The sequence below is a fragment of the Elephantulus edwardii genome, unplaced genomic scaffold, assembly GCF_000299155.1.
Source record: "Elephantulus edwardii isolate Elephantulus edwardi_28Jun2011 unplaced genomic scaffold, EleEdw1.0 scaffold00025, whole genome shotgun sequence".
Lineage (NCBI taxonomy): Eukaryota > Metazoa > Chordata > Mammalia > Macroscelidea > Macroscelididae > Elephantulus > Elephantulus edwardii.
Genome location: NW_006399775.1, coordinates 16,794,954 through 16,818,098, shown reverse-complemented (window position 1 = coordinate 16,818,098; position 23,145 = coordinate 16,794,954). Strand labels below are relative to the sequence as shown.

At 49.7% G+C, this 23,145-nt stretch overlaps 1 protein-coding gene across 1 annotated transcript in view; it reads right to left on the bottom strand.

Moving 5' to 3' along the window:
• Positions 1–6,724: 6,724 nt before the first annotated feature.
• The window catches only part of CAPN5 (calpain 5), a 53,312-nt gene continuing 36,891 nt past the window's right edge, over positions 6,725–23,145 (bottom strand). The window contains exons 4-13 of the mRNA XM_006882876.1: positions 19,347–19,555; positions 16,215–16,407; positions 15,796–15,989; positions 15,154–15,231; positions 13,405–13,600; positions 12,630–12,752; positions 10,219–10,415; positions 9,089–9,204; positions 8,422–8,558; positions 6,725–7,210 (exon numbers count right to left, since the gene is read on the bottom strand). Coding sequence (XP_006882938.1) covers positions 7,028–7,210; positions 8,422–8,558; positions 9,089–9,204; positions 10,219–10,415; positions 12,630–12,752; positions 13,405–13,600; positions 15,154–15,231; positions 15,796–15,989; positions 16,215–16,407; positions 19,347–19,555 — 1,626 coding nt within the window. The 3' untranslated portion in view covers positions 6,725–7,027. The remainder of the gene's footprint in view (positions 7,211–8,421; positions 8,559–9,088; positions 9,205–10,218; positions 10,416–12,629; positions 12,753–13,404; positions 13,601–15,153; positions 15,232–15,795; positions 15,990–16,214; positions 16,408–19,346; positions 19,556–23,145) is intronic.

The following is a 23,145-nucleotide window of genomic DNA, read 5'->3' as shown; positions in this document are numbered from 1 at the left end:
AGGGTCTTCCCCTAAAGTTCATCAAATCAAACAATGCCTCACAACGCATTTGAAACTTTTTTTTTATTATGGAAAGATGTTTAATTACATTATTTTTTAAATCATTATTAATGAAAATATACAGACTTTGGATTTCCATTAATTTATTTTTACACTTTTCTCCCTGCCCCCCCCCTCCAGGACACTCTTCTCTTTGAAAAGTAAAAGAAAAATTCTTTCATTGTTTTACAATCCATCGCCCCAGCTCCACTTCACGATGCAGCCTTCGTTCTGGACTCCTGTCATGACAAAAATACCTAATCACATATCTCTTTTAAACAGTTTTCTCCCTCATCTGTTTCAATGCAGTATACATTATTGAATCCATCTTTCTCATTCTCCCCCCAACCCCGATGTCAGTCTTGCTTTACAACAGTGGCACCATGCAGTATTTGTCCTTTTGTGACTGAGATATTTCACTCAGCATAATGTCCTCCAAGGTCACCCATTTTGAATAATATTGCATGAGTTCCTTGTTTTTCAATGCAGTATAGTATTCCATTGTGTGAAAATACCACAGCTTCTCTATCCATTCGTTTGTTGATGGGCACTTAGGCTGTTTCCAACTCCTTGCTATTGTGAACAAAGCCGCGATAAACATGGATGTGGTACTTGAAACTTACAGTATGTTGTTCAATAATCTCCTGAGGAAAGTTGATCAACCAGCTGACTGGAACCACCCTGCATGTTATAGGGATGAGGATAAACTGAAACGAGGCACATGATTTAGAAAATGAGTGAATAGTAAGGAAAAAAGTTGCTCTTTGCGACTTAGCACTGACAAGGTCAACAACATCAGGTCCCCTTTCACAGAACTGGCATTTTCATCTCATATACTTAGCGAATGTCATGGGGGACATTCCTTGGAAAAAGACCTCATGCTAGGACATCATGCTCAGCAGAGGGGAGGACAGCCCTCGGAGAGGTGGCCTGACACAGGCTTTGAGCATGTGGAAGATCATGATGGTGCAGGATAGGACAAGTGTCAGTTCTGTTGTTCATAGGTTGTTCAAGTCACCTAACAACAACCTCCAGACCTCTGGTGGCCTAGTGGTTAAGAAAGTTGTGCTGCAATCCAAAAGGCACGCGGTTCAAATCGACCAGCTGCTCTGCTGGAGAATGATGGGCAATCTCCTCCCATGTGAAAACCCACCGGAGGGTCAGCTATGGGTTGGGTCCAACTCCACAGTACACAACAAAAATGCCCTCTTTGCCTAGAGCCACGTCTAACAGCTACCCCATGAGTACCGGCTTCGTCATGGACAGCTCTAGATCCTGGTAGAGGGAGGCATTCTTTCAGAACCCCAACTTCAGAAATCTGGTGTGTCTGTAGCAAGAGTCTTTAAACTGCTGGCTGCCTGCCCAGCTCACAAGCTTGGGTAAGCACGGAGGGGTCCATAGAGCACTGATGGCTCAACAGTGCCACCTGCTGGGTACAGGCACACTGCAACGCTTTCTCACATACTTTCTGCATGTTGTTGTTGCTGTGTACTGTAGAGTCTGAACTGACCCATAGCTGTGGGTTTTCATAGGCAGTTGATCGCACAGGAGGAGATTGCCCATCCGTCTCCCGGGGAGCAGCTGGTGGCCTCTAACCGTGTGCCTTTGGGATTGCAGTGCAGCTACTTGCCAGTAGGCCACCAGTTAGTAGGGGCTTGTAATTAGAAAAAGGGACATCATGCTTAGAAAAATGTAAGGGGAGGAACGCTAGAAAAGGGCGTTATGCTTGGAAGATAGGAAATACCCTCAATAAGTGGAGTTGACCAAGTGACTGTAACAATGGGATCGAGAGTGACGGAGATGAGAACAGCACAGGATAGGCAGGGTTCCGATCCACTGTTCATAGGACCACTGAGTTGTAGTTGACACAGCAGCATCTAATACCAACTTTCAGTAAGCCAATCATTGCCATCGAGCCAGAACTGACTCATAACTAACCCTCTGGAAGATTGTCAGAGGCTGTAAATGGTACAGGAAGAAAATGCCCATCATTCTCCCTCAGAGCAAGTGATGGATTTGAACTTGTTAGCCTTTGGTTTGGTGGCACAACTCCTTACACACTAGACCACGAGAGTTCCCTATTCTAACCTTACAAAGGAGGAGCCCAATTCTATGGGGTTTTTTCCCTTCACTAGCTAACCGTATCCGCTTCCGAAATGGCTTGCCTCTGGAAACTCTATGTACGAACAATGCTCAGGCCTTTTGTTCAAAAGGTGGCTATGAGTCATATACGACTTGACAGCACCTAACAACAACAGCTAACCTTAGGCTAAACAGCAAGGTTATCAGATTAAATTTAAGGTGTACTTGATCTAAGCCATGGTATTTTTAATTGCTTTCTATGCATGTGAAAGTAGGACAAAGAATAAGGAAGACCCCAAAATTGAGATACAGTGTTGTTGACAAATATTGACTATAGTGTGGACTGTCAAAAGAACAAACAAATCTTTCCTGGAAGAAGTACAACCAGAGTGCTCCTTAGAGGCAAGGATGATGAAACTGTATCTCACAAGCTTTGACAACTTCTGTTGTGAGAAGGAAGAGTCCTTGGGAAAAAAAGACGTCATGCTGGGAAAGGTGGAGGGTCAGAGAAAAAGAAGAGCCTCAACAAGATGGACTGACTGTGACAGTGGGCTGAAAACGGATAGAGATTGTGAGGATGGTGCAAGTTAGGACAGGGTTCAGATCTGTGGGTCACAGGGTCACAATGTGTCAGATACCTCACTGGCAACAATAGCCAGCCACCTTAAGTTTCTCCTCTTGGCTTCAATTTTTTTTTTCCAAAATGTGATGACAATGTTCTGAAGTGAGACTGGAAGAGGCTGTCATGGCAAACTCAAGGTGAGTTAAGCAGCTGCGTCCAGAGGCAGGTGCTCAGGGCCCATGCACAGCAGTGGAGGGAGGGCTGCAGGCAGGGCACCTCCTGTTCTTAGGAAGCTGGTTGCCCCAGGCAGCCAGAGCTGAGGCCAGGGGACTGGGACTCAGCCCACAGTCCTGACCCCTGAGAAATTCTGGCTGTTGAGAGTGCCACCCCCAACCTTACACCTGCCCGGGTCACTCAGTACCTCCAACTCCTCATATCACTTTTTTGGAGCCTCCTAGGCACAGCAGGTGCACAGATGGGCAAAATGTGATCTAGAGGGACACAGGTGTGCCCAAGGCTGGCCAGTTGTGGGGCCTGGGACAGAAGGAGTCAGAGTTTTAAGGGAGTGGAGTGGTGGGAAATCTGGATATAGGATGGGATAGCAGCTATGATTTACTCAACACTAGCTAAGCACGTCACATAATTCAGTGTCCATTTCTCACAATCCCATGAAGGCTAGAAATTTGCCTCACTTCTTTTGCTCTCACTTCCACCCCTGACAGTGAGCTGCTGGCATCATCCATAGGGACTCATGCTGCTAACTCAAAGGCTAACTCTGCTGGTTCGAATCCACCAGTGACTCTGGGGGAGAAAGATGAGCACCGTCCTGTGTGGTTTACAACCCACTGCAGGGTCATCTATGAGTCAGTTCCAATTCACCGCGAATGAATTTTGAAGCCTACCTTCCATTCAACGTATCAGAATTGTTTCTTCCAAAGGAACTCTGGTGGCCTAGTCTGCAGATCTTATATTCAGCACTGTTAACCCAAAGCCTGTGTCTCTCTCATGGTTTGAGTTCACTAGCACCTTGGAGGGACAGACAGACAATCCCCACCTGTGCAACACACAACCCTGGAAACCTAACAGAGGGTCAGTGAAGAGGTGGTACCAAGTCAATAGCAATGAGTTGGTTTTGAGTTCTTCCAAAATCTACTCCCAACCCTGTTACTGTGCTGTGTTCCCTGTACAAGCTGCCAGCACATTCTCTGACCTCTCTCAGCAACCTCCACTCTGCCCTGCCCACAACATCCATACTCCAACCCACAAACCTGTCTCTTCTTCCCATAGCCTTTTTTTTTAATATGCACAAATATTTTAAAATGCTATTTTTTCTGACTCATCAATACACAACAGCAATTTATATATATAATATATATTATATATAATTATTATAATTATATATATAATATTATATTTAATTATTATAATTATTCTTATAATAACCCTGGCAGCACAGCACAGCAGCCAAAGTCCATGGATGTTAACCAGAATGATGTCAGACTCTTGAACTCACCAGTTGCTTCAAGATAGAAAAGTGTGGCAATATGCTTCTCTAAAGATTTACAGCCTCGGAAACTCAACGCCGAAGTAACACTTTGTCTTAGCTCTGTGTCAGAACTGACTTGATAGTGGCAATTTTGTTTGTTCTTATTTAATATATATAATAATTTTTAGGAAAGAATTACAAAATATGCCATGCCTATTTTTTTTATTCTTACTTTATTCAAGTTATAAACTGTTACTATCTTATATATTTTTATCCTCAAATTGTCTCTGATCTGCCCAGTAAGGGTCTTCTATGCCACTTTCTTTTTTAAAATTTTAATTGATATTTAAACTAAGTTTCTAGAGAACTTCGATTTCCATTCATTCATTATTATACATTTTCTTCCCTACCCACTCTCCCAGTTCACTTTTCTCTTTCACTGTTGCCCTCAGTTTTTCATATGATACCTCTACTGCATCAATCAGATCAGGGTGTGAGCCTTCTAGCCTCACAGGCTGAATTCCCCAGTAGTGCCCACATGAGCCTGCTGATGAGTGTTCGGAGTTGTCTTTACCTCCAGTCTGCTGACGGCCTCATGGCAGGGACTCTGGTGGGTCCCCTGTATCTCTAGTGCGTACATGCAGCCACGCCTGCATAGGGTTACTGAATAAAGGAATGACTGGCCCCGATTACCACAGCTGTGACTTTAAGCCCTCTCTTGTGCATTCCTGTGGTTGGGGACTAGTCACCCAGGCCTGGCTGGAACGAAGTCTCTCCAATAACCCCCTAACCAAGGAACAGACAGACAGGTGAATGTCTGAGATTACAGTAACATTTATTCCAAGAGCAGAACAAGTTGGCATGGGGACTCAGTTGGTCCCTGGACTGAGGGTGCATCAGACTAACAGTGCATTGGCCCCCCAACCACCTCTAGTCCTGGCTTGGATCTCTGTCTATAGCCAGGAGCCAGCCTGGCCCACCCTGAGGGGCATGAAGCCACGGCAAGGCTGAAGAACTGCCTGAGGTGGGGCAGTGACCGGTAGGTAGCCAGGCTGATGCCTACACAACACAGCTCCGGCAGTTGGTCCCAGTGGACACGACTAAGCCAAAGCCCCATGTGGCAGCCCCAGAGGCCTCGGCTGGCTTCCCTGACCTCACCTCTCCATTCCCTCAGCCTCTCTCAGGATGCTTAGTGTAAAACAGGCATTGAGAAGTGATTACATAAATGTGTATATAGTATACATATACATACAGAGATACATAGAGAAAGGAGTAGTGTTTTGCCCTTATTCAGCACTTGTTAGCAAGAGTGCTTGACAAGCAGGAATTGCTGGCCCCACTTGGCAGAAATGGGACATTGAGGCACAGGAGGTTTAAGTGACTTGCTCCTGGTCATCTCCAAGTGCCGGCGCTGGGCGCAGGTTCCCAAGCGAAGCCTTGCCTTTCAAGAAGGAATCTCCTTGTCTTTCAGTCCTGGTCCCTCAAGTGGCCCAGTGTTAGGACACAGGTGCAGGGCTGGGCACAGAGTGAGGTGGCAGTCAGAGAATCTATCTTCTCCAGCCAGGACATCGGACTCAAACAGCAAGATCTAGAAGCGAGAACTCAGGTTTCCAGAAGGAGTTTCTTGAATTAAGTGTACTTTTCCATTTACTTCACATGGCCTGCAGGCCCCAGTCAGCAGAGAGGAGAGCGGAAGCTGGTTACAGATCCAGCAGTCAGTGAGGAGACTCCAGGCACTGTCACCACTAGCCTACAAAAGCCCCAATATGGAACGCCTCTCCCCCACCTCCAGGGCCCCTCTCAGAAGGTGTGATGTCTCCCCAAGTAGAATCAAATATAACCATAGGCCCAGCAGGCAGAAGTTTGAGAAAGAGGGGGAAAACAATTCCAAATTTCTCTAAAAACTAGTTAAAAGAGAGATTTTCCAAACAGAATAGATATAAAACTTTAAGACTAAAAGGAACATTTTGGTCCAGGTAGCAAGAAGGGGCTGTGGCCTCCTTGGCTGTGCTGGGGACAATGTTGGCAGTGGGGCCTCTGGCCACATGATGGATCTGCCTATTTCCTGTCATGTGACCCCAGCAGGACTAAGAAAGCCCTTCTCCCACATCCCACACAAGAGCAGTGATGGCAGAGTCACTGCTGTCACCACCTGTCAAAGGCCTCACCCAGGGACTAGGAATGGAATCAGAATGCGTCTGCAGCTCCTCTGGGTGCCCACCCCAGAGAGGACCTGAGAACAGAGGCATGGTCCTTCCAGAGCCATAGGGCCAAGGGCTGAGCCCACCTGGGGCCTCATGGGCATCACTTAAACATTTGGCAAATCTCTGCTGAATGAATCAATGGATGGCTAAGTGGGCAGGTCTGGAGGACAAAAAGATGTCAATTGCACATTTGCAGAACTCCAGCCTGAGTGTGAGCCCAGCTGGTGGCTGTCCTTTCTAGGTGGCCAGAAACCCAGATATAGGTGACAGAGAAAATGCAAAGGCCTGGGTGACCTGGGGGCAGGGAGGCGGCTGGGAGGGGGCTCAGGGACATAGCAGTTTGTGTGTAAACAAGTGACATCTTGGCACTCCATCAGCAGACAGCAGGACTTGGGAGTGAGAACTTTCAACAGAGAGTCTCTTAGTACAGGTGACAGATGGGGTGGGTAGGGCCACTTTAAATCTCAGCTAAGAGTCCTCCGTGAGAAGGGAGGTTTGGAGCCCTCAGGAGACTGTGGATTGGAGGCCGCCCAGTCACACAGCGAGTCAGAAGAGCTGCGGAAAGAACCCCCAAATCTTGGCTCCCCGGCTAGTTGCTGGCCTGGTGGGGACATGCAGATATGGTGAAAGTTCTGGGACAGGCAGGGGGTGGCATCAGACAGCCGTGAGGGAGGCACTGCTGAGGACGCTCACAGCAATGGTGCCCGGCAGGTCGCTGGGCTGCCGGCTGCTGCGATCCCGGAGGTGGAGGGTGTGCAGGGCCTGGAGGTCGTCGGGGTCAGCCTTCAGGTGCACCTGGCCCAGAAACTCATCCTTCAGCACTCGGTGGTTCCAGACCTGGGAGGAGGAGAGGACTGTGGGTGGGGAAGCCCAGGAGGGCAGGTGGCTGGGCTGTGGATCCACTTCCCACGGAGAAGCTTGGCTGAGGGAAAAGAGCCCTGCATTGCCTGACCCCTGACAAGGCCCTGCCTCTATCCTGTCTCCATCTGTCAGAGCTCTCTTCCATTGTTGTTGCTGTGTACCATCGAGTCAGAACTAACCCACAGCTGAGCCTCCAGTGGGTTTTTAGAGGCAGGTAATCACATGGGAGGAGACTTCCCATCCTTCTGCGGAGCAGATGGTGGCCTTGAACTGCGCGCCTTAGGGATTGCAGCATAGCTTCTTGCCACAAGGTTACCAAATCTGTTATCTATTGGCTTTGCCACCGACCCTGAGTGACTCTGAACAAATGCTATGCTCTATGTCTAATGCTTCTATTCTTTTTTTATGAATTATTTTTAATGCTATATATATACACACACATATATATACATATAGCTACACATATATATAGCTACATTATATATATATATACAGCATATTCTCTCCATTTAATTTTTTCCCTCATCCATTCATTGTTGCACATTTTCCTCCCTGCCCACCCCTCTCCCCACACCTCTATTCTTGACAGAAGTAGATCAACTGCCCTAAGAGCCCTTCCAACCCCAACATCTACAGGCCTTTAATTTGATCCTGTGGGACCCTGTTAAGAAAATCTGGAAAATCCACAGTGCTCTCTTGGGGTAGCCAAGAGTTTGTTTACAGATAGCTTCTCACCCAAAGAGATACTGGCCTAGGGCCAGGGGATAGTGGGCCCTTCGCCAATGAGTCACTGTCCATGGACGACCCTGGCCTGAGAGGGGCAGGACCCTGCCATCTGACCCCTGTTTGGGGCTCTTAGGAAACAACCACTTCACACACTGTCCAAGTGACCACTTCCCAATGGGTCCACCTAAAGAGGAATTAAAGGAACTACTACCACAGCTTTTGGGTGAGTCCAGTGCAGACGCTACTGTCCTCAGTGAGGTGACTGGCCCTGTAGGGACTCAGAATCACAACCTACAGAGTCTGGTTGGTCCACTCACCCAACTTACAGATGGGCGTTCTGGAACCTGGGAGGAGCAGGCAGGGAAGAAAATTCCTGAGACCCCTCCAAGGTCATCTGGGCTCTGCCCCTCTGTGTTGGAATCCCTAAAGGTGGGGTGGAAGGGCCTCACAAGTGTGCTCACCTGAACCGTGATGGGCGTGTCTGGCTTCTTGCGGTAGAAGATGCCTTTCACGTTATACTCGGGTGTCGAGGTAGCTTTCTGCACAGTTGAGCGGACTTTGTCTCCCTCACACTTGATGATCACATAAGAGTTGGCCCCTAGAGAGAAAGAGTGGGAGATGGAGTGAGGGTGGGGGCCAGAGATGACCTCTGATGGGTTCGATGTTTGGGAGATGAGGCACCTCCCTGGGCTTGGGTATTTGGGAGAAGAGACCAGAGCCTGGCCTATTTCAGGGCTTCCTAACTTCTAGAGATAGGGAAACCGACAGGACAGAGATCTCTGGTCCTCTCTGGCCTCCAGGCCTTATCTACGCTGCTCCCTTGGCTGACAGCACCCTGCTTCTCTTCCCCAGCTCTCAGGCTAATTATCACCTTAACCTAGAAAAAGGCCAGTGCCTCCAGGAAGCCTTCCCTGATTCTTCCTCCTAGCTGTCTGCTCCTGTATCTGACCCTCCACCAGAGGGAGCTCCCTGACAGCAGGGCAGTGACTGGGCATTGGGGGAGATTTAAGTCAATGTCCAAGAGAGGGCTAGAAGGTGAGTGTCAGTGACTGGAGGCAAGGGCTGGAGAGCAACCTCCTTGGGTTGGAAAGCTAGGGGCTTTCTGGGCCTAAACCAGGGTGTGCTCACCTGTTGAGGAGTCCTTAAGGCCAGCAGCTCCCCGGACATGCACCTGGGTCACCATCTTAGGGTAGCCACACAGGGAGCTCCAGCAGGAGTGAGGGGGTGCATCCAGACACAGCTCCCTGGGAGCATGGGCAAGTGCCCAGGGGATGATGGGAGGTATAAAGGGGGGGGGGGAAGCAGTACTTAGCCAGATGTCTCACGTTCTAGGAACAGCCCTCCTCCCACCATCAGTCCTCAACCACACAAACCCACTGGGCTTTCTGTCCCTCTACCCTATCCAAGCATACACTTATTCTCCTCCAGTAAAAAAAAAGTTACTAAGGGCATATATGAACCAAGTCTTTTGCTAGGGATATTTCTACAAGTATATGCGGCAAGGAATATTTCTAATTATCACAGAAATAAAATGGGAGGTCGCTATCTATAATTGTGCCCATTTTACAGATTGAAGCATCAGGTTTCCCAGAAGAAGGAAAAGGGATTTGCCCAGACAGAGCCATCAATCAGATTCCACTGTCAGGCATGTAAGCAGAGTCCACTTTGTCCTTCAGGGGACATGACATATAGGCTGCATATCCACAAGGGGAGGGTAGAGCAGAACCCAGACCGTCTACACCCCAGCAGTTCACTGGACCTCAGGGCCAGCTACCTATGGGGCAGGGGACAAGAATGATACAACTTCAGTCATGGAGACAGGCTGGGCAGCACAGCCTGACTTGACACCAGCTGTATGAACTTGGAAACTCCCTTGACCTTGACCCACTGTTGTTATATGCCATAAAGTAAGAACTGACTCATAGCTGTCCCTCCAGTAGGTTTTCAGAGATTGTAAATTGCACAGGAAGGAGATTACCCATCTTTCTCCCAGAGTAGCCGGTGGATTTGAACTGCCTATCTTTGGGTTGATGACACAATTCCTTACCCCAAGAGGTGACACATACAACCATCCATCCATAACCTGTGAGGGGTCAGGCCTCTTGCTCAGCAGAGTAGGGAAAATTAAAGAGCTAAAAGCTTCTTTGCAAAGTGCTTTGGACACTAAAAGGCTATTCCTAGGCCTGGCCAAGGTGGACTGGCTAAGGGGCCAGGGAAGGGTGAACACATCGATGCCACCTGGACCAGTCACCACGCACCGGCAATTGGAGGGCACATCAGTGAAGACACGGAGCAGGAACTCGCCGGTGTGGCCTGGATCGAAAGTGGTGGGGATGATGACGTAGTGGCCCTCGGGCTGGTCGGTCCGCAGGAACACGCTGCGCGAGTTGATGTAGATGGAGCTGGCCGCCTTATGCTGCAGGCTGTGCATGCGGTACTGCCGGTTCTCCTCCACCTGCGGGGAGAGAGGGGCGCTGGGCCACACAGAGCCCCGTCCCCGCCACCCACTTCTCTCCCAACACCACTCATGAGACATGCTTGAGATGGACAAAGCGATGAAGATGGACGGTGGATGAGCAGTTACGTAGGGCCGGACAGAGAAGGAGAGGAGGGAAATCGGATGAGGACAACCAAGGGCTACAAGGTTTCTTTCTGAGGTGATAAGACTGTGCTAAAATTCACTGTGGTAATGACTGCACAATTCTGTGAATATCCTTAAAGTCACCGAAGATCACACATTAAATGAGAATGGCACTATCTCAATGAAGTGGTTTTTAAAAAAGATGTTTTATTGTTGTTAGGTGCCATCAAGTCGACCATAACTTGTAGCAACCCTGTGAACCCTGCCCCACCCTGCACCATCCTCACGGCCTCCCCCAGGCTCAAGCCCACTGCGGCGGTCACTGTACGTATGCATTTTCTTGTAGGTTTTCCGCTCTTTCACTGACCCTCTACTTTTCCCAGTGTGATGACTTTTTCTAAGGACTGGTTCCTCCTCACAAAATGTCTAAAGTATCAGACAAAGTTTGTCCACCCTGGTCTCTGAGGAGGACCCTGATCGTACTTCCTTCAAGACAGAACTGTGTTCTTCCGGCCTGTGAAACAGTCAATATTCTTCGCCAGCATCACAATTCAAAGGCATCAATTCTTCAGTCTTCCTCATTGATTATCCACTTTTTACAGGCATACAAAGCAAATGAAACACTAAGGCTTGGATCAGGCACATCTTAGTCTTTAAACCGAGGTCCTGGCTCTTTAGGACTTTCAAGAGCATCACAATAGAACCAAGTGTCGTGATCTCCCAAGGCACAGCATTTAGCCATGAAATAACACTACTTGCTGACTGGACATGCTAGACAAGCCCCAAAACAAGTGGCCCAATATGCTAAAACTAAAAGTTCATGAAAAGTCAAAGTCACAGCAACACATCCCAGCACATCAGGACACGATGACTGCCGTCATAATGATGGAACTGTCATAGTGAAGGAATTGTCAGGGTATAACGGGAGCGGGATTCTCACCACTGGGCCAACTAGCAGACCATGATGGATGGAGGAGAGATTGAGGTTGTTAACAATTTCAGCTTGCTCGGCTCCATAATCAACACTCTTGACGCCAGCAGTCAGAAAATCAAAAGACAAACTGCACTGGGGAAATCTGCTGTCAGGGACCTCTCCAAACTGCTAAAGCATAATGATGTCAGTTTAGAGACTAGGATGCACCTGATGCATACTATGGTGCTCACAATTACTTGCTGTGCATCAGAGAGCTGGACAATGACTAAGGATGAGAGAGGAAGAATCAATGTCTTTGAGTTATGACACTGGAGAAGAGTACTGAGCTGCCAAGAGAGCAAACAGGTCTATCCCACTTTCTCCTTGGAGGCAAGGACTTTGAAGTTCCATCTCATATACTTTGGGAACGTGACCAGGAGGGACCAGTCCTTGGAGAAGGACATTATGCTTAGAAGAGTGGAGGAACAGCACAGGAGGGGGAGACCCCTGATGAGATGAACTGACACAGTAACTGGGGTAATAATGGGGGTAGGTGTGTCAGAATCAGTGAGAATGGTTCAGGGCAGGGTTCAGAGCTGCTGAAAGTAAGTTCGTTATGAGTCGTAAGTATCTGGATGTCACATAACAAGAACATCAATAGCAAAAACATGACACAGAGCCAGTAGTCAGCACATCCACAAGATTTCTTTAAATACCTGGTGGTAGACAGGCATATGGTTGACATCGCATGTGGGTGGCCTTGGACCCCAGACCAGGGGAAGTAAACAGTAGTGAGCATGTCTGGCTTCACCCAGGGGTGCCGAACGTATACCTAGCAAGGTCCCCACTGAGTCTGTTGAGGTTTCGTGAACTCAGAGAGGTCTGGAGCTTGACACAGGAGAAGCCAGGAAGCCTATCAACACCTAGAACCTGCCTGAGGCCACCGTGGCCACCAGCAATACTCCTTTCCTTGCCCATTAAGCAGTGCAGGTCTGCAAGTTTGTATCAGAGAGAAATTGGGCTGAAAGTTCTCAAAGAAGCCATCCTCAGGCATTACTGGGGTTTCAGTGATGTCAAGGACTATGAAGTCCTAGAGCATTCCCCTACCTGCAAACAGCCCAACTCCAGTTGACTGCTTTCCTCCCCCAGAACAGGAGGGCCGCAGCAGGCCTCACCTTGTAGATGTCGAAGCCAATGGCCAGGTTCTCGCCCTTGCCCTCCTGGCGGGTGGACCGCTTGGGCCGCTGCTGGATACAGATGAGCACCTCGTCCTCTGGCTTCCTGACCTCAAAGATGTACTGTGGGCATGACACAGGAAACAGACAAGGCAGGGAGGCCGCAGTGAGAACACACTCTCGGCTTCCAGAGACTCGGGCTCCAGAGTCTGATCTGAGATCAGCCACTTCCTGAGCAAGACCCAGGTCTGGGGCTCTCTCAGCCCCAGTTCCTTCCATAGCTCAACCAATCCCTACCAGCGTGAGAGCTGTGAGGAGTCCACCCATGCTGGTGCTGATCTCTCATGCTCAGTAAGGGCACACCTACAGGCCAGCCCCACCTGGCCAGGGGGTTAAGCAGAAGCCAAAGGTCATGATCAAGGAAGCTGTAGAGGATGGGGGGCGCATCAGGAAGTCTGGCCTGGCCAAGCTCCCCAGGGAGGAGCACTGTTGTGCTGAAAAATGGGGAAAAGGAAAAAAAAGAGTTCAAATCTGTATCTCAGATTCTGAACTGCCATGCAATTTCAGATAAGGTATGCATTTGTTCCTTCAAGTCTCATCTTCCTTAATTTTACCACCTTTGGGTCAAATTTTCGGGTTAGGCGTTTCATAAATATGATAAGGTAGATGGGTCCATTAACCCCCACTACAGATGGCCCAAAGAGGGACAGGGACATGCCACGGTCATGCAGGAGGCCACGACAGGCGAGCAGCGGGGGATCCCACAAACACCTACCTGTGGGTTCTGGAAGAAAGTGTCCTTGTGGTTGATACAGCCCCCGCTGCGGTTCAGCTGTGGGTCCTCATTCCGCGTCCAGGCACCTCGCAGCCGGGCCTCCTCCCACGTCTTGTGGATGCTGAGGTAGGATGTGTTGATGAGGCGGCACTTGATGATGTCGGTGAAGTACCGGCACACGTCCTCGAAGGTCATCCTGGCCGTGGGAAGGAGCTGAGCAGCGCGGGTCCCCCAGCCCACCCGTCACGGCCTCTGCCTGCCCTGAGCCAGGCCTCCCACAGACATGGCTTCCTGAGGATCCTCAACTTCCCTCTGGCTTCCTCGCACAGTAGCTACCTCCTCTCAGAGTCAAGTGTAGGAACCAAGTTAGTGCAGTAGAAACATGAGTGCAACCTCCGACAGAGTGCTTAGCAAAAGCTGGCTGTTTTAATAACTGAGAGCTCTCATAACTAATGGTACTAAGTCCACTGCCTTCCACAGCGGTTGGGAGCTGCAAGAAGTGGATGGAGGAAAGCTCCTTGGCTGTTCTGCGGTGAGCCCGGGTACCATGGTCACATCTGGGTGGGTACACACCTCTAGGAGACTGGATGGAGGAAGGGGAAGTTGATCAAATGCAAACAGATATGAGAAAGGCTTCAGGAAGAAGCCCTGTCCACAGACAAGAGATTTTTGTCTTTGAAATGTTGTTTTCACTATTTGGAAAGAAAGTGGCACAATCAAAGGAACCGCTGATGTGTGAGAGGAAGGGAGGATTTGGGAGTTTTGAGTATATTCAGAACTAAGTAAAAAAAAATATAATAAAAATGTTGTTTTGTTGTTGAGGATGTACACAAGAAGATAAGGGCTTTCTTTGTCATTTTAATTCAAAGGGTCCTTGAAACACACCAGATGGATGAAGTGATGTTGCAGAAAGAACCTGGGTGATGGCCGGTAATGGCTCCCCTGAGGCCTCTAGGAGGGGTCCTCACTGGGGGGGCCAGGATCCATGTCACTTGCCCCTGCTTCTGCCTTGGGTCGTGGGAAGCTGCCTGAACCTCATAGCTTCCACTAAACGCATGGTACCCCCGCCTGCCTAAATCATCGAGTCTGCTGTTAAAGACTAACGCTGGACTTCAATGTAAGCTGAATGAACTCAATGCAAGCTGAAGGAATGCAGGAATGAAGAAATGCAGTAGTGAATGCAGGGATGACTATCTGTTCCTTCAAGCTAAGCAGCTGCCAAGTTCCATGCCTACTCTCCATCCATGCTTCTCTGAGTGTTCGCCCTCCCAAGCCCGCGTGTGCTCCCTCAGCCCCGGGCTAGGTCCCTCACTCTCTCTCCTTGGCCACCCAAGGGCTACTCTGTATGTGCCGTCTCAGTGCAGATCTCTCCTCCATGACCCCTCCTCCTCTCTCCTACCTCCACCACCTGGGCATCAGCTTGCCCAGTGGGCCCAGCCCTCTCCCCAACCCCCCCACACTGGTATCTTGACCTACTAGTCAAAGGTTCAGCCTGGGGCCAGAGCAAAGACAGAGAAGACTGGGGATGAAAGATTCTATGACTGCACAACTCATTTTAGAGATGGGGAAACTGAGGTTAGAACACACGGTTTGACTCGTCCAAGTCCACATGACAAGTTGGTGATGGGGCTTTTGCTGGGACTCTGGCTCCCAGCGCCTCATGTGGGGCCCCGTGCCATCCGGGCTATCGTAAATGCAGGACGTCCCTACCAGGCTCCCAGGAGGCTCCTCCCTCAGCCCTGGACTCACCAGAACTCGCCGTCATCCTGCACGGTGACACCCATTTTCTCTCGCTCACTCTTGCTCACCTTCTGCCACTCTTCTGAGCTGAAATGCAAAGGGCAAGGTAGAGGAGAGAGAGAAGGGAGGTGAGGAATTCCACTAGGAGCCTCAGGCGAGTTGGGGAGGTACTAGGGACGCTCAGCTCAGGCCTCCATCTGCATGGGTGTGGTCAGGGGCACAGGGTATGCCCAGCCCCTCTCAGAGAAGCACAGGTCTGGCACCATGTAGGTGAGCAGTGAAAGGGGCAAGACCACCAGTGGAAAGGGTCCGGGCCCCATTCCATCCGTCCTCACCGAGGCCAAGAGTCAAGCATAGAATATCACCCCTATTCATGAACATTAATGGTCTGCCTCCCTCCCCCATCACTCTCTGGCCAGAGCTCTGTACCCCTTACTGGTCAGGTTCATCCCCACTTTGAGGTTCCCAGCCATGCTGAATCCATCACCCTCATCCACACACTCCAAAGTAAGTCTCCCTACTCTCCTCCCGCTAAATCCTTCAGGCCCAACGTGGTACCCCTTCCTCCAGGAAGTCTGCCCATCTGCTCATCAAGCCCTCACAGCCCCGCAGCCTGCCCTGTGCCTGCACCACCACCTGCCCAGGCCTCACGTGTCGCTCCAGGGCCCGTTCCACTCCCGTTCGCCCCAAGGGTTGCGCAGGCGGATCATGTCCAGCTTCTCTGACTTGAAGAAGGCCAACAGGCCGTGGCCCAGGCGCACCTTGCGCACATCAGTGACGGCATAGGCATGGCCCTTCACCAGGCCACACGCCAGACGGGCCTCCATGTCGGCTGCGGTCACTGCCTGTCAGAGGACACAGGTACTCAGATGGGAGGATTGGACAGGAGCCCAGGAAGGGAACCTCAGCTCCCACAGACAGGTGAGACCCCTCTGAGAAGGGACTGCCCAGTGTTCAGCCCTTTATCAGGGTAAAGAACAGAGGTCTGGACTTATGGGCCAGCCCATGATGACACAGCCACCTCCTACCCTAATCCAGGGCTGGCGCTGAGGCCTGCTTGGAGTGCTCACCTTGATGGAGGCGCTGATGAGGCCTCCCCGGCTATGCACCTTCAACACGCGCTCAAAGAGCTGGTTCCTCTTGGCCTCATCATTGGCTAAGTCACCCTCGGTCAGATCGATGGGCTCAGACACGCCACCCGTGAAGTCTACCAGCGCGTCCGCTGTGTTACCTCCGTCCAGAGCCTGATAGCAGCCTGCTAGCCTGGGGGTGATGTGGAAAGAATTTCTAGCTCATGTTTCCCAGCCAGTCCTTACTTTATAGAGGATACTTCTGACTCAGAGAGGTCAAGCAGCCTGCTCAAGCTCACACAGCACAGCTAATACTAGAACCCAGGTCTCTGACCCCTAGGGCCCTCTGCACTGCACCATGTTATCTCTCAAATCCTCCTCAGCCTTAGTGGACACGTCTTCAAAACTTAGCCCCTCAACAACACAGCAATTCTTTGCAAAAGTATGAGAAAGTTTTATGTCTTTTGACCCTTCAATCCTGAATCATCTACAACAATGTAACATTGGAAATAACCTAGATACTTAACAAGGAATTGGTTGTTTTTGTTTTGTTTTGTTTTTTTTACAGAGGTTTTGGATTTCCATTCATTCATTGACGCAATTTTCTCCCTTCCCACCCCTCCCCACCAGCTCGCTTCCCCCTCCGAAGAGAGAAGGAAAAAAAAATACAAGGAATTATTTTTTAAAAAAAGTTAAGGCTGCATCTATACTCTGTGGATCAGACAGCATAGGAAAAGCCCTGGAGAAGGATTCCTGTGGCAGGGAAAAGGCTAGTGCCTGACTGTTTTATGTTAATAAAAGCAACATAGGAAGATCTCAATTATGTTAGACATACATGTTAAATATGAACCAGGCACAACATGGCTTAGAAGCTCAGAGGAACAGCGAAAAAGAGGAAAAGCATCACAGGATGACCTGAGCCCAGTGATGGCAGCAATGAAGAGCCTGTGAGAAGGTGCAGAGTGGGGCAACATGCACAGGGTCACCATCCGACAGGGCGGCACTGAACAACAGGTGCAGCGTAAGGGAGCCCTGGTGGTGAAGGGCTGCTTATCAAAAGGTCACTGGTTCCATTACCAGTCACTTCCCAGAAGATGGGCGTCTCCTCCCCTAACGATTTGGAGCCTCAGAAACCCAACTGAGGGTCTCCATGAGCTGGAACTGACTCAGCAGCAGTGGGCTTGGGTTTGGCTTTTTTGGTTTCTTTCTTTGTTTAGACACAAGAAAAGGAGCCTTAATGGCAAACAGCAAAACAGGCTATTAATGGAAAGGAGAGTATTCAAACCCACTCAGTGACTCCTGAAAGGGCTAATCTACCCCCATAAAGATTAAGCCACTGTGGTCAACAGGAGTCTGATCCACAATGACTCTCCACTGGGTTTCCAAAGCTGTAAATCTACTGGAAGAGACTGCTCGCCTTCCTCCATAGAGGATCTGAACCAATGACCTTTCAGTTAACAGCCCAACTTGCTACCACTATGCCGCCAAGTATTCAGCCTAGGAGACTCTCTGGGGAAGTTCTACTCTGCCATGTGAAGTTACTGTGAGTTGGAATCGACTCAGATGGCATTCAATAGCAACATGCACAATATATTAGGGGCAGAGGACACCACCTGTCGCCTTAATTAAATGAGCAGGAAAAAGGGCGGGGTCTTCAAGGCATATGTAATGTAAATCGATAGTAATTAATTAATGTATATTAATATGTAATAGAAATGTAAATGTGAGAAGCAGATGGACTACAGAGCCCACTCTATGTATGTAAATTACAGCTGTGATGCAACACAAAACAATAGCATAGGCTCTGCAAGGTCAACTACAAAGAGATGCATCAAAGCTGCTAATAGGACCTCCTCCTCCATTACTGCCTGTTCCTTTGGGACTTATCTTTTCTAATGAATCTCTCTTTGCTTTTTATCTTAAAAAAAAAAGCTGTTAGCAGGATTGTGAGTGATGGAGAGTAGGTAGTGAAGGGACACAGAACAAAAAAGGAAGAAATCGAGACAAGGCATGGAGTGGGGCCATGGTGGACAACGGTCATGCTGGTAATGAACCGAGGACTCTGATGGGCTCAGAGGGATCAAAACAGGGAAGAGGGTAAGGAAGGGAATGAAAAAATATACAGAAGAAAGATACTATTTCTTCACATTTTCTGAATTTTCAACAATGGATTATATCTGTTCTATTATTTTAAAAGTAAAATAAATGCAAAAACACACATACACCCCCCAAGTCCATTTGATTCAGCTCTCCTGTCACTATGGACGAGGACCTGCATTGAAAACAGTGAAAATCCTGTGGCCACCAGGAGTCAGGCTTTACTTTCCTAAAATTAAGCCAGCTAGTGCTATGTTTTCTTGGTTTGTTTTTGATACTGAGGGGTTCTGTTATTCCTTTTCCTTTCAAACATACATTTTCCAAGAAAACAGAAAAAGAGCCCTAGGAGGAGGAAAAGGGTGTAGTTCCCACAAAGTCAACTAATCTGGTCTTCACCCCCACGGGCCTTCCTGTCCCAGGCCTTCCTCAGCCCTGCACGGTCCTGGGCAGGCTTCTCGGCCTGGACCTGTCCACAGCTCAGGAAACCTTTGCCTGCCCATTCTGTGCCAGGACCTGTGTTGGGCACAGAGCAGGACAGAGGTCAGTAAAGGCAGATGGACTTGGACAACCAGCCTGATGAGTGGTAGATGAGGGAGGGTCTAGGGAGCAGAAGGGCAGTCATTGGCCCACCCTCCACAACCCAGGCCCAAGCTTAGTCACCTCCATGGAGCGTCTGCAGTTTGGATCTTTGGGGGAAATGTACAGACTTGATGTGAACACTAGCCTGGCCCCTTGGCTACCTGTGAAACATCCACCTGCCTGAGCCTCAATCTTCTCATCTGTAAATGGACATCAAGAGGCCTCCCTGCATAGGCTGGTTGTGGGGAACTGACATGTATTCAGAAAATCATCAGGTAGTCCTGTGGTCCACACGGCAGAGGCCACCTGCCCAAACCCTCAGGGTCTGGACTCTGAGCCCACTTTGTACCTTTGCTCCAGAGCCCTCTGGGCCTGGAAAGCCTTGGTACAGGGAGCACATTCTCACCCCAGCTGCCCACCTATGTATCCCTGGCACTACCAACCACTGGTACCTACTTGGCATAGGCCTTCTCCACCAGGGCACACCAGAACTCATTGCGTGAATTGGAGTGGCAATAGATGAGCTGGTTGTTGACCGTGGGCAGCCGGTCATCGATGACCACATCCACCCACTCTCCGAAGCGCCAGAAATGGAAGTGGAAGATGCCCGCGTAGGCGTCCGGCTTCTCGGGGTCCCACTCTTGGTCTTTCCAATCTGGGATAACCTGGACAGGGAAGAGGGCAAGAAGGAGACATGCTGAAGGGTTGAGGGGCACAGCTGGCTTCCTGAAGAAATGGAGTGCACACTTCCTAGGAATCTCAGCAGAGGGGAGCACTGTTCAACTCCCATCTCTGCCATGAACCAACATGGAGCCTGGAACAGACCTTTCTCACCCGCGAGCTTTAGTCTCTCAGCTCTGCAGCGATTGGAGGCCTCCTGGGCGCCTTCCAACCTTATCACCCACGTAATTCTAGGAGGTTCCCCTCCCTTCCTCACACCTCTGCACCATCTCCCTCAGAACAAGATCCACAACCAGCACTAGTCCCCAAACAGTGGGTAGAGCCACCATCCACCCCGTCTGGCCCACGCTGAAGCTGGCAGCCATGCCTGCCTCCTCCATTCCCCTTCTCCAGCTACGCAGGCCCAGCCTAACTCCCACAATCTTCCAAGGTGGCTCTTCTTCCCCTTCCAGTGGCATCACCCTGGCCCAACCCCCACCACCTTGCCCTGAACACTCCTAATAGCCCCCAGCTGCCACACGTGCCCTTCTCCCTGTCCCTTACGGCAGCAGGGTGATCTTTCAGACAACAATATGATCCTCTTCCCGCTCGAGAAAACAAAATGCCCTGGTCCCACTGTGTACCTGCTCTACCTCCTCCCCACAGCCCCCACCCCTGCTCCCTGCTCCAGGCTCTTTCCCTGGGCAGGACTCCACACCTGAAGTCTCCTGCTCATCACCTAAGCAAACTCCTACTCATCCTTTAGGGTTCCTCTTCTTCCTCCAGGAAATATTTCCTGGTTCTTCAAACTAGACCAGACTCCTGTCCATCAGTCTCATGGCACCTGGGCTAAGACGACCGCGCCCCCAAATATAACTACCGTGTGATGTAGTGTTCTGTGTCTGCCACCATTACTGGAACGGCAGCTGAGGGCGGGGACCCATCAGTCCTGGTCACCATGACCCACTCCTTTGAGGACCAAACCACCCCCACATACAAGTGTGGGCACCCAGGGATCCCGGCTGAGATCCAGAGATGAATGAGGTGGCATAAACCCAGGGCCCCACGTGGCCTGAGCATACAGACTTCAGCCAAAGGCGACTCCCCACACCCACGCTCATTAAGAACGCTTTGTTTACTATCAGTGGGGATGCTGGCAAAAGGAAGTGCTCCCTGGTGGGACATTTGAGACCAAGAAAATGAAAATGCCGACCACAGTGAAAAGCACTAATGGAGCTCTGCTGAGTGCCTGGAAGGCCAGCTGCTTGCTCCATTCTCCCAACCTCACAGCCTCAGAGGCCATGCTGAGGAAAGACTGCTGGCAGGCACAGGTGGGGAGGCAGGACTCAAACCCAGCACCCAGGCAGGCAGTATCTGGAACCACACAGCCTTCGTAACTCTTTGTTCCCCTCTTTAGTCAACTCCTGTGGTCTTTCTAACTAAATCCCCTCAGACCTGCCTCTTGTCATTCTGCTTCCACAGCAGAAGGATGGATGAAAAGTCAGTCACATTTTCCTGACCCCAAACTTTCCATCCGGCTGATTCTATTATGAGAAGGGTGGTGTTGTGCAGAGTCAGAACCAACCCATGGCTGAGACGCTGGAGGGTTTTCAGAGGAAGTTAATCGCACAGGAGGAGACTGCCAATCCTTCTCGCTTGGAGCAGCTGATGGCCTTGAACTGTGTGCCTTTAGGATTGCAGTGCAGCTTCTTGCCTCTAGGCCACCAGAGCTCCCTTATGAAGAGGGTAGGTGGGGTTACTATCCCTTTGAACAGAGATAAGGCTGTGGTCCAGAAAGCAGCAAGCTGGCCTGGGGAAGACTGTTGTTGTTATGAGCCACTGAGTCACCTGCAACTCATAGAGACCCTAAGAAAAACAGCTCTGAAACTTGTCCTATCCTGAGCCAACCTCAACATCTCTGAAATTCATACCTCACTGCCACAGTCACTGTGTCAATCCATCTCACCCAGGGTCTTCCTGTCCCTCCTGGAAACATGCCCAAAGTATGTGAGATGGAGTTTCCAAATCCTTGCCTCCAAGAAGCATCCTGATTTCACCCTCTCTGGGACAAACCTGTTCGTTCTCTTGGCCGACCATGGTATGTCCAATACCCTTCTCTAGCATCATAACTCAAAGGCATCAATCTTTCTTCTGTCATCCTTAGTCACTGTCCAGCTCTCAGATGCAGAGCAAGCAACTGAGAAGACCATGTCCTACATCAGGCATGCCTTAGCCTCCAACCTGACATCATTGCTTTTTAGCACGCTGGAAAGGTTCCTGACAGCAGTATAGTACGCTCCAGCTTACAAGTAAATAAGGTACACATGGGTATAACCATGCTACTTTACTAATCTGTAGAGAACATTTCACCTGGGTTTCACTAAGTCACTGCTGTGGTGAAATCCAAGTGAGACTGTTCACTACAGATTAGTAAATAGGCATAATTAGTCCCATGCATACCTTGCTTATTGGGTAACCCCTCCCTGAAAAGACTCAGAGCGATGCATGGCGAGTCCTCACTGAGGACACTAGACTGGACCACTGTCTCACTGCTCCCTCTCCCACCTGTTCAGAACGTTCTAGACTACATGGCAAGGAGAGGAAAATGGGAACAGAGGAAGAAGAGGCCTCACAGGGTGCTGGCAGGTACCACTGGGGCTAAGGGAGGGTCATTAGGCAGACTCAGGGCTTGGCTCTGAGCCGTCTGTGGCTCAAGATGCAGTTAATGAGGCCCCAGGGTCTAAAGACTCAGAGTTAGTGGTCCCCTCGGCCTCAATCCCCACCTTTCCCCATATCACAGCCATTGGAGCTTGCATGGGGTGGTTCCAGGCCAGCCCTTCACTCGTATTGTACTTTGGTCATGTTTCCAGGAGGGGCCAGTCCTTTAAAGAAAAATATCATGCTTGGAAAGGTGGAGGATCATTGAAAGAGGAAAGATCCTCAATGAAACAGATTGACACAGGGCTTCAGCAGTCACTTGAGCATGGTGCAGATGGAGACGTCAGCACAGAACAGGGCAAGAACAGGGTTGCTATGAAAGGTAGTCAGCTCAATGATAACTAATGACAACATACTAGACAACAAAAAGGAGACTGTCCAATCAGGTGAGCTCACAAATGTGCACACACTTAACATTCTTCTCCATCACAACCAGTCATGCCAGAAGTCAAAGAAGTGACTTAAGAGGATTCAGGAAGCGCGCTGGTGAAGTTCCGCCAGCTAAAGGATGGGCCAACTTATCTCAATGAAGATAATGCCTGCCATGCACAAAACCACATTAAAGGTGCTCAGACCCATGAGATCATAATGGTACTTATAACAACAAATAATCATTACAAATAGTTACTGCTGGATGATGGTAGGGGGTCCATTTATTTTGCAAGTGGAAAGTTGAAGGAATCAAGCATTCATCTTGCCTTTTCTGTGTAAACTACAGTAGATCTGGGCTACTATCTAAGGGCTGCTCTATGGGAAAAGATGAGAAGTACACTCCCATGAAGTCTCTCTCAGGGAGGAGTGATAGGGAATGGCAAAGGACACACTGACAAAGAAGATTAATCAGAACTGGCTTTGACAAGCACTGTGGCATTTGGAC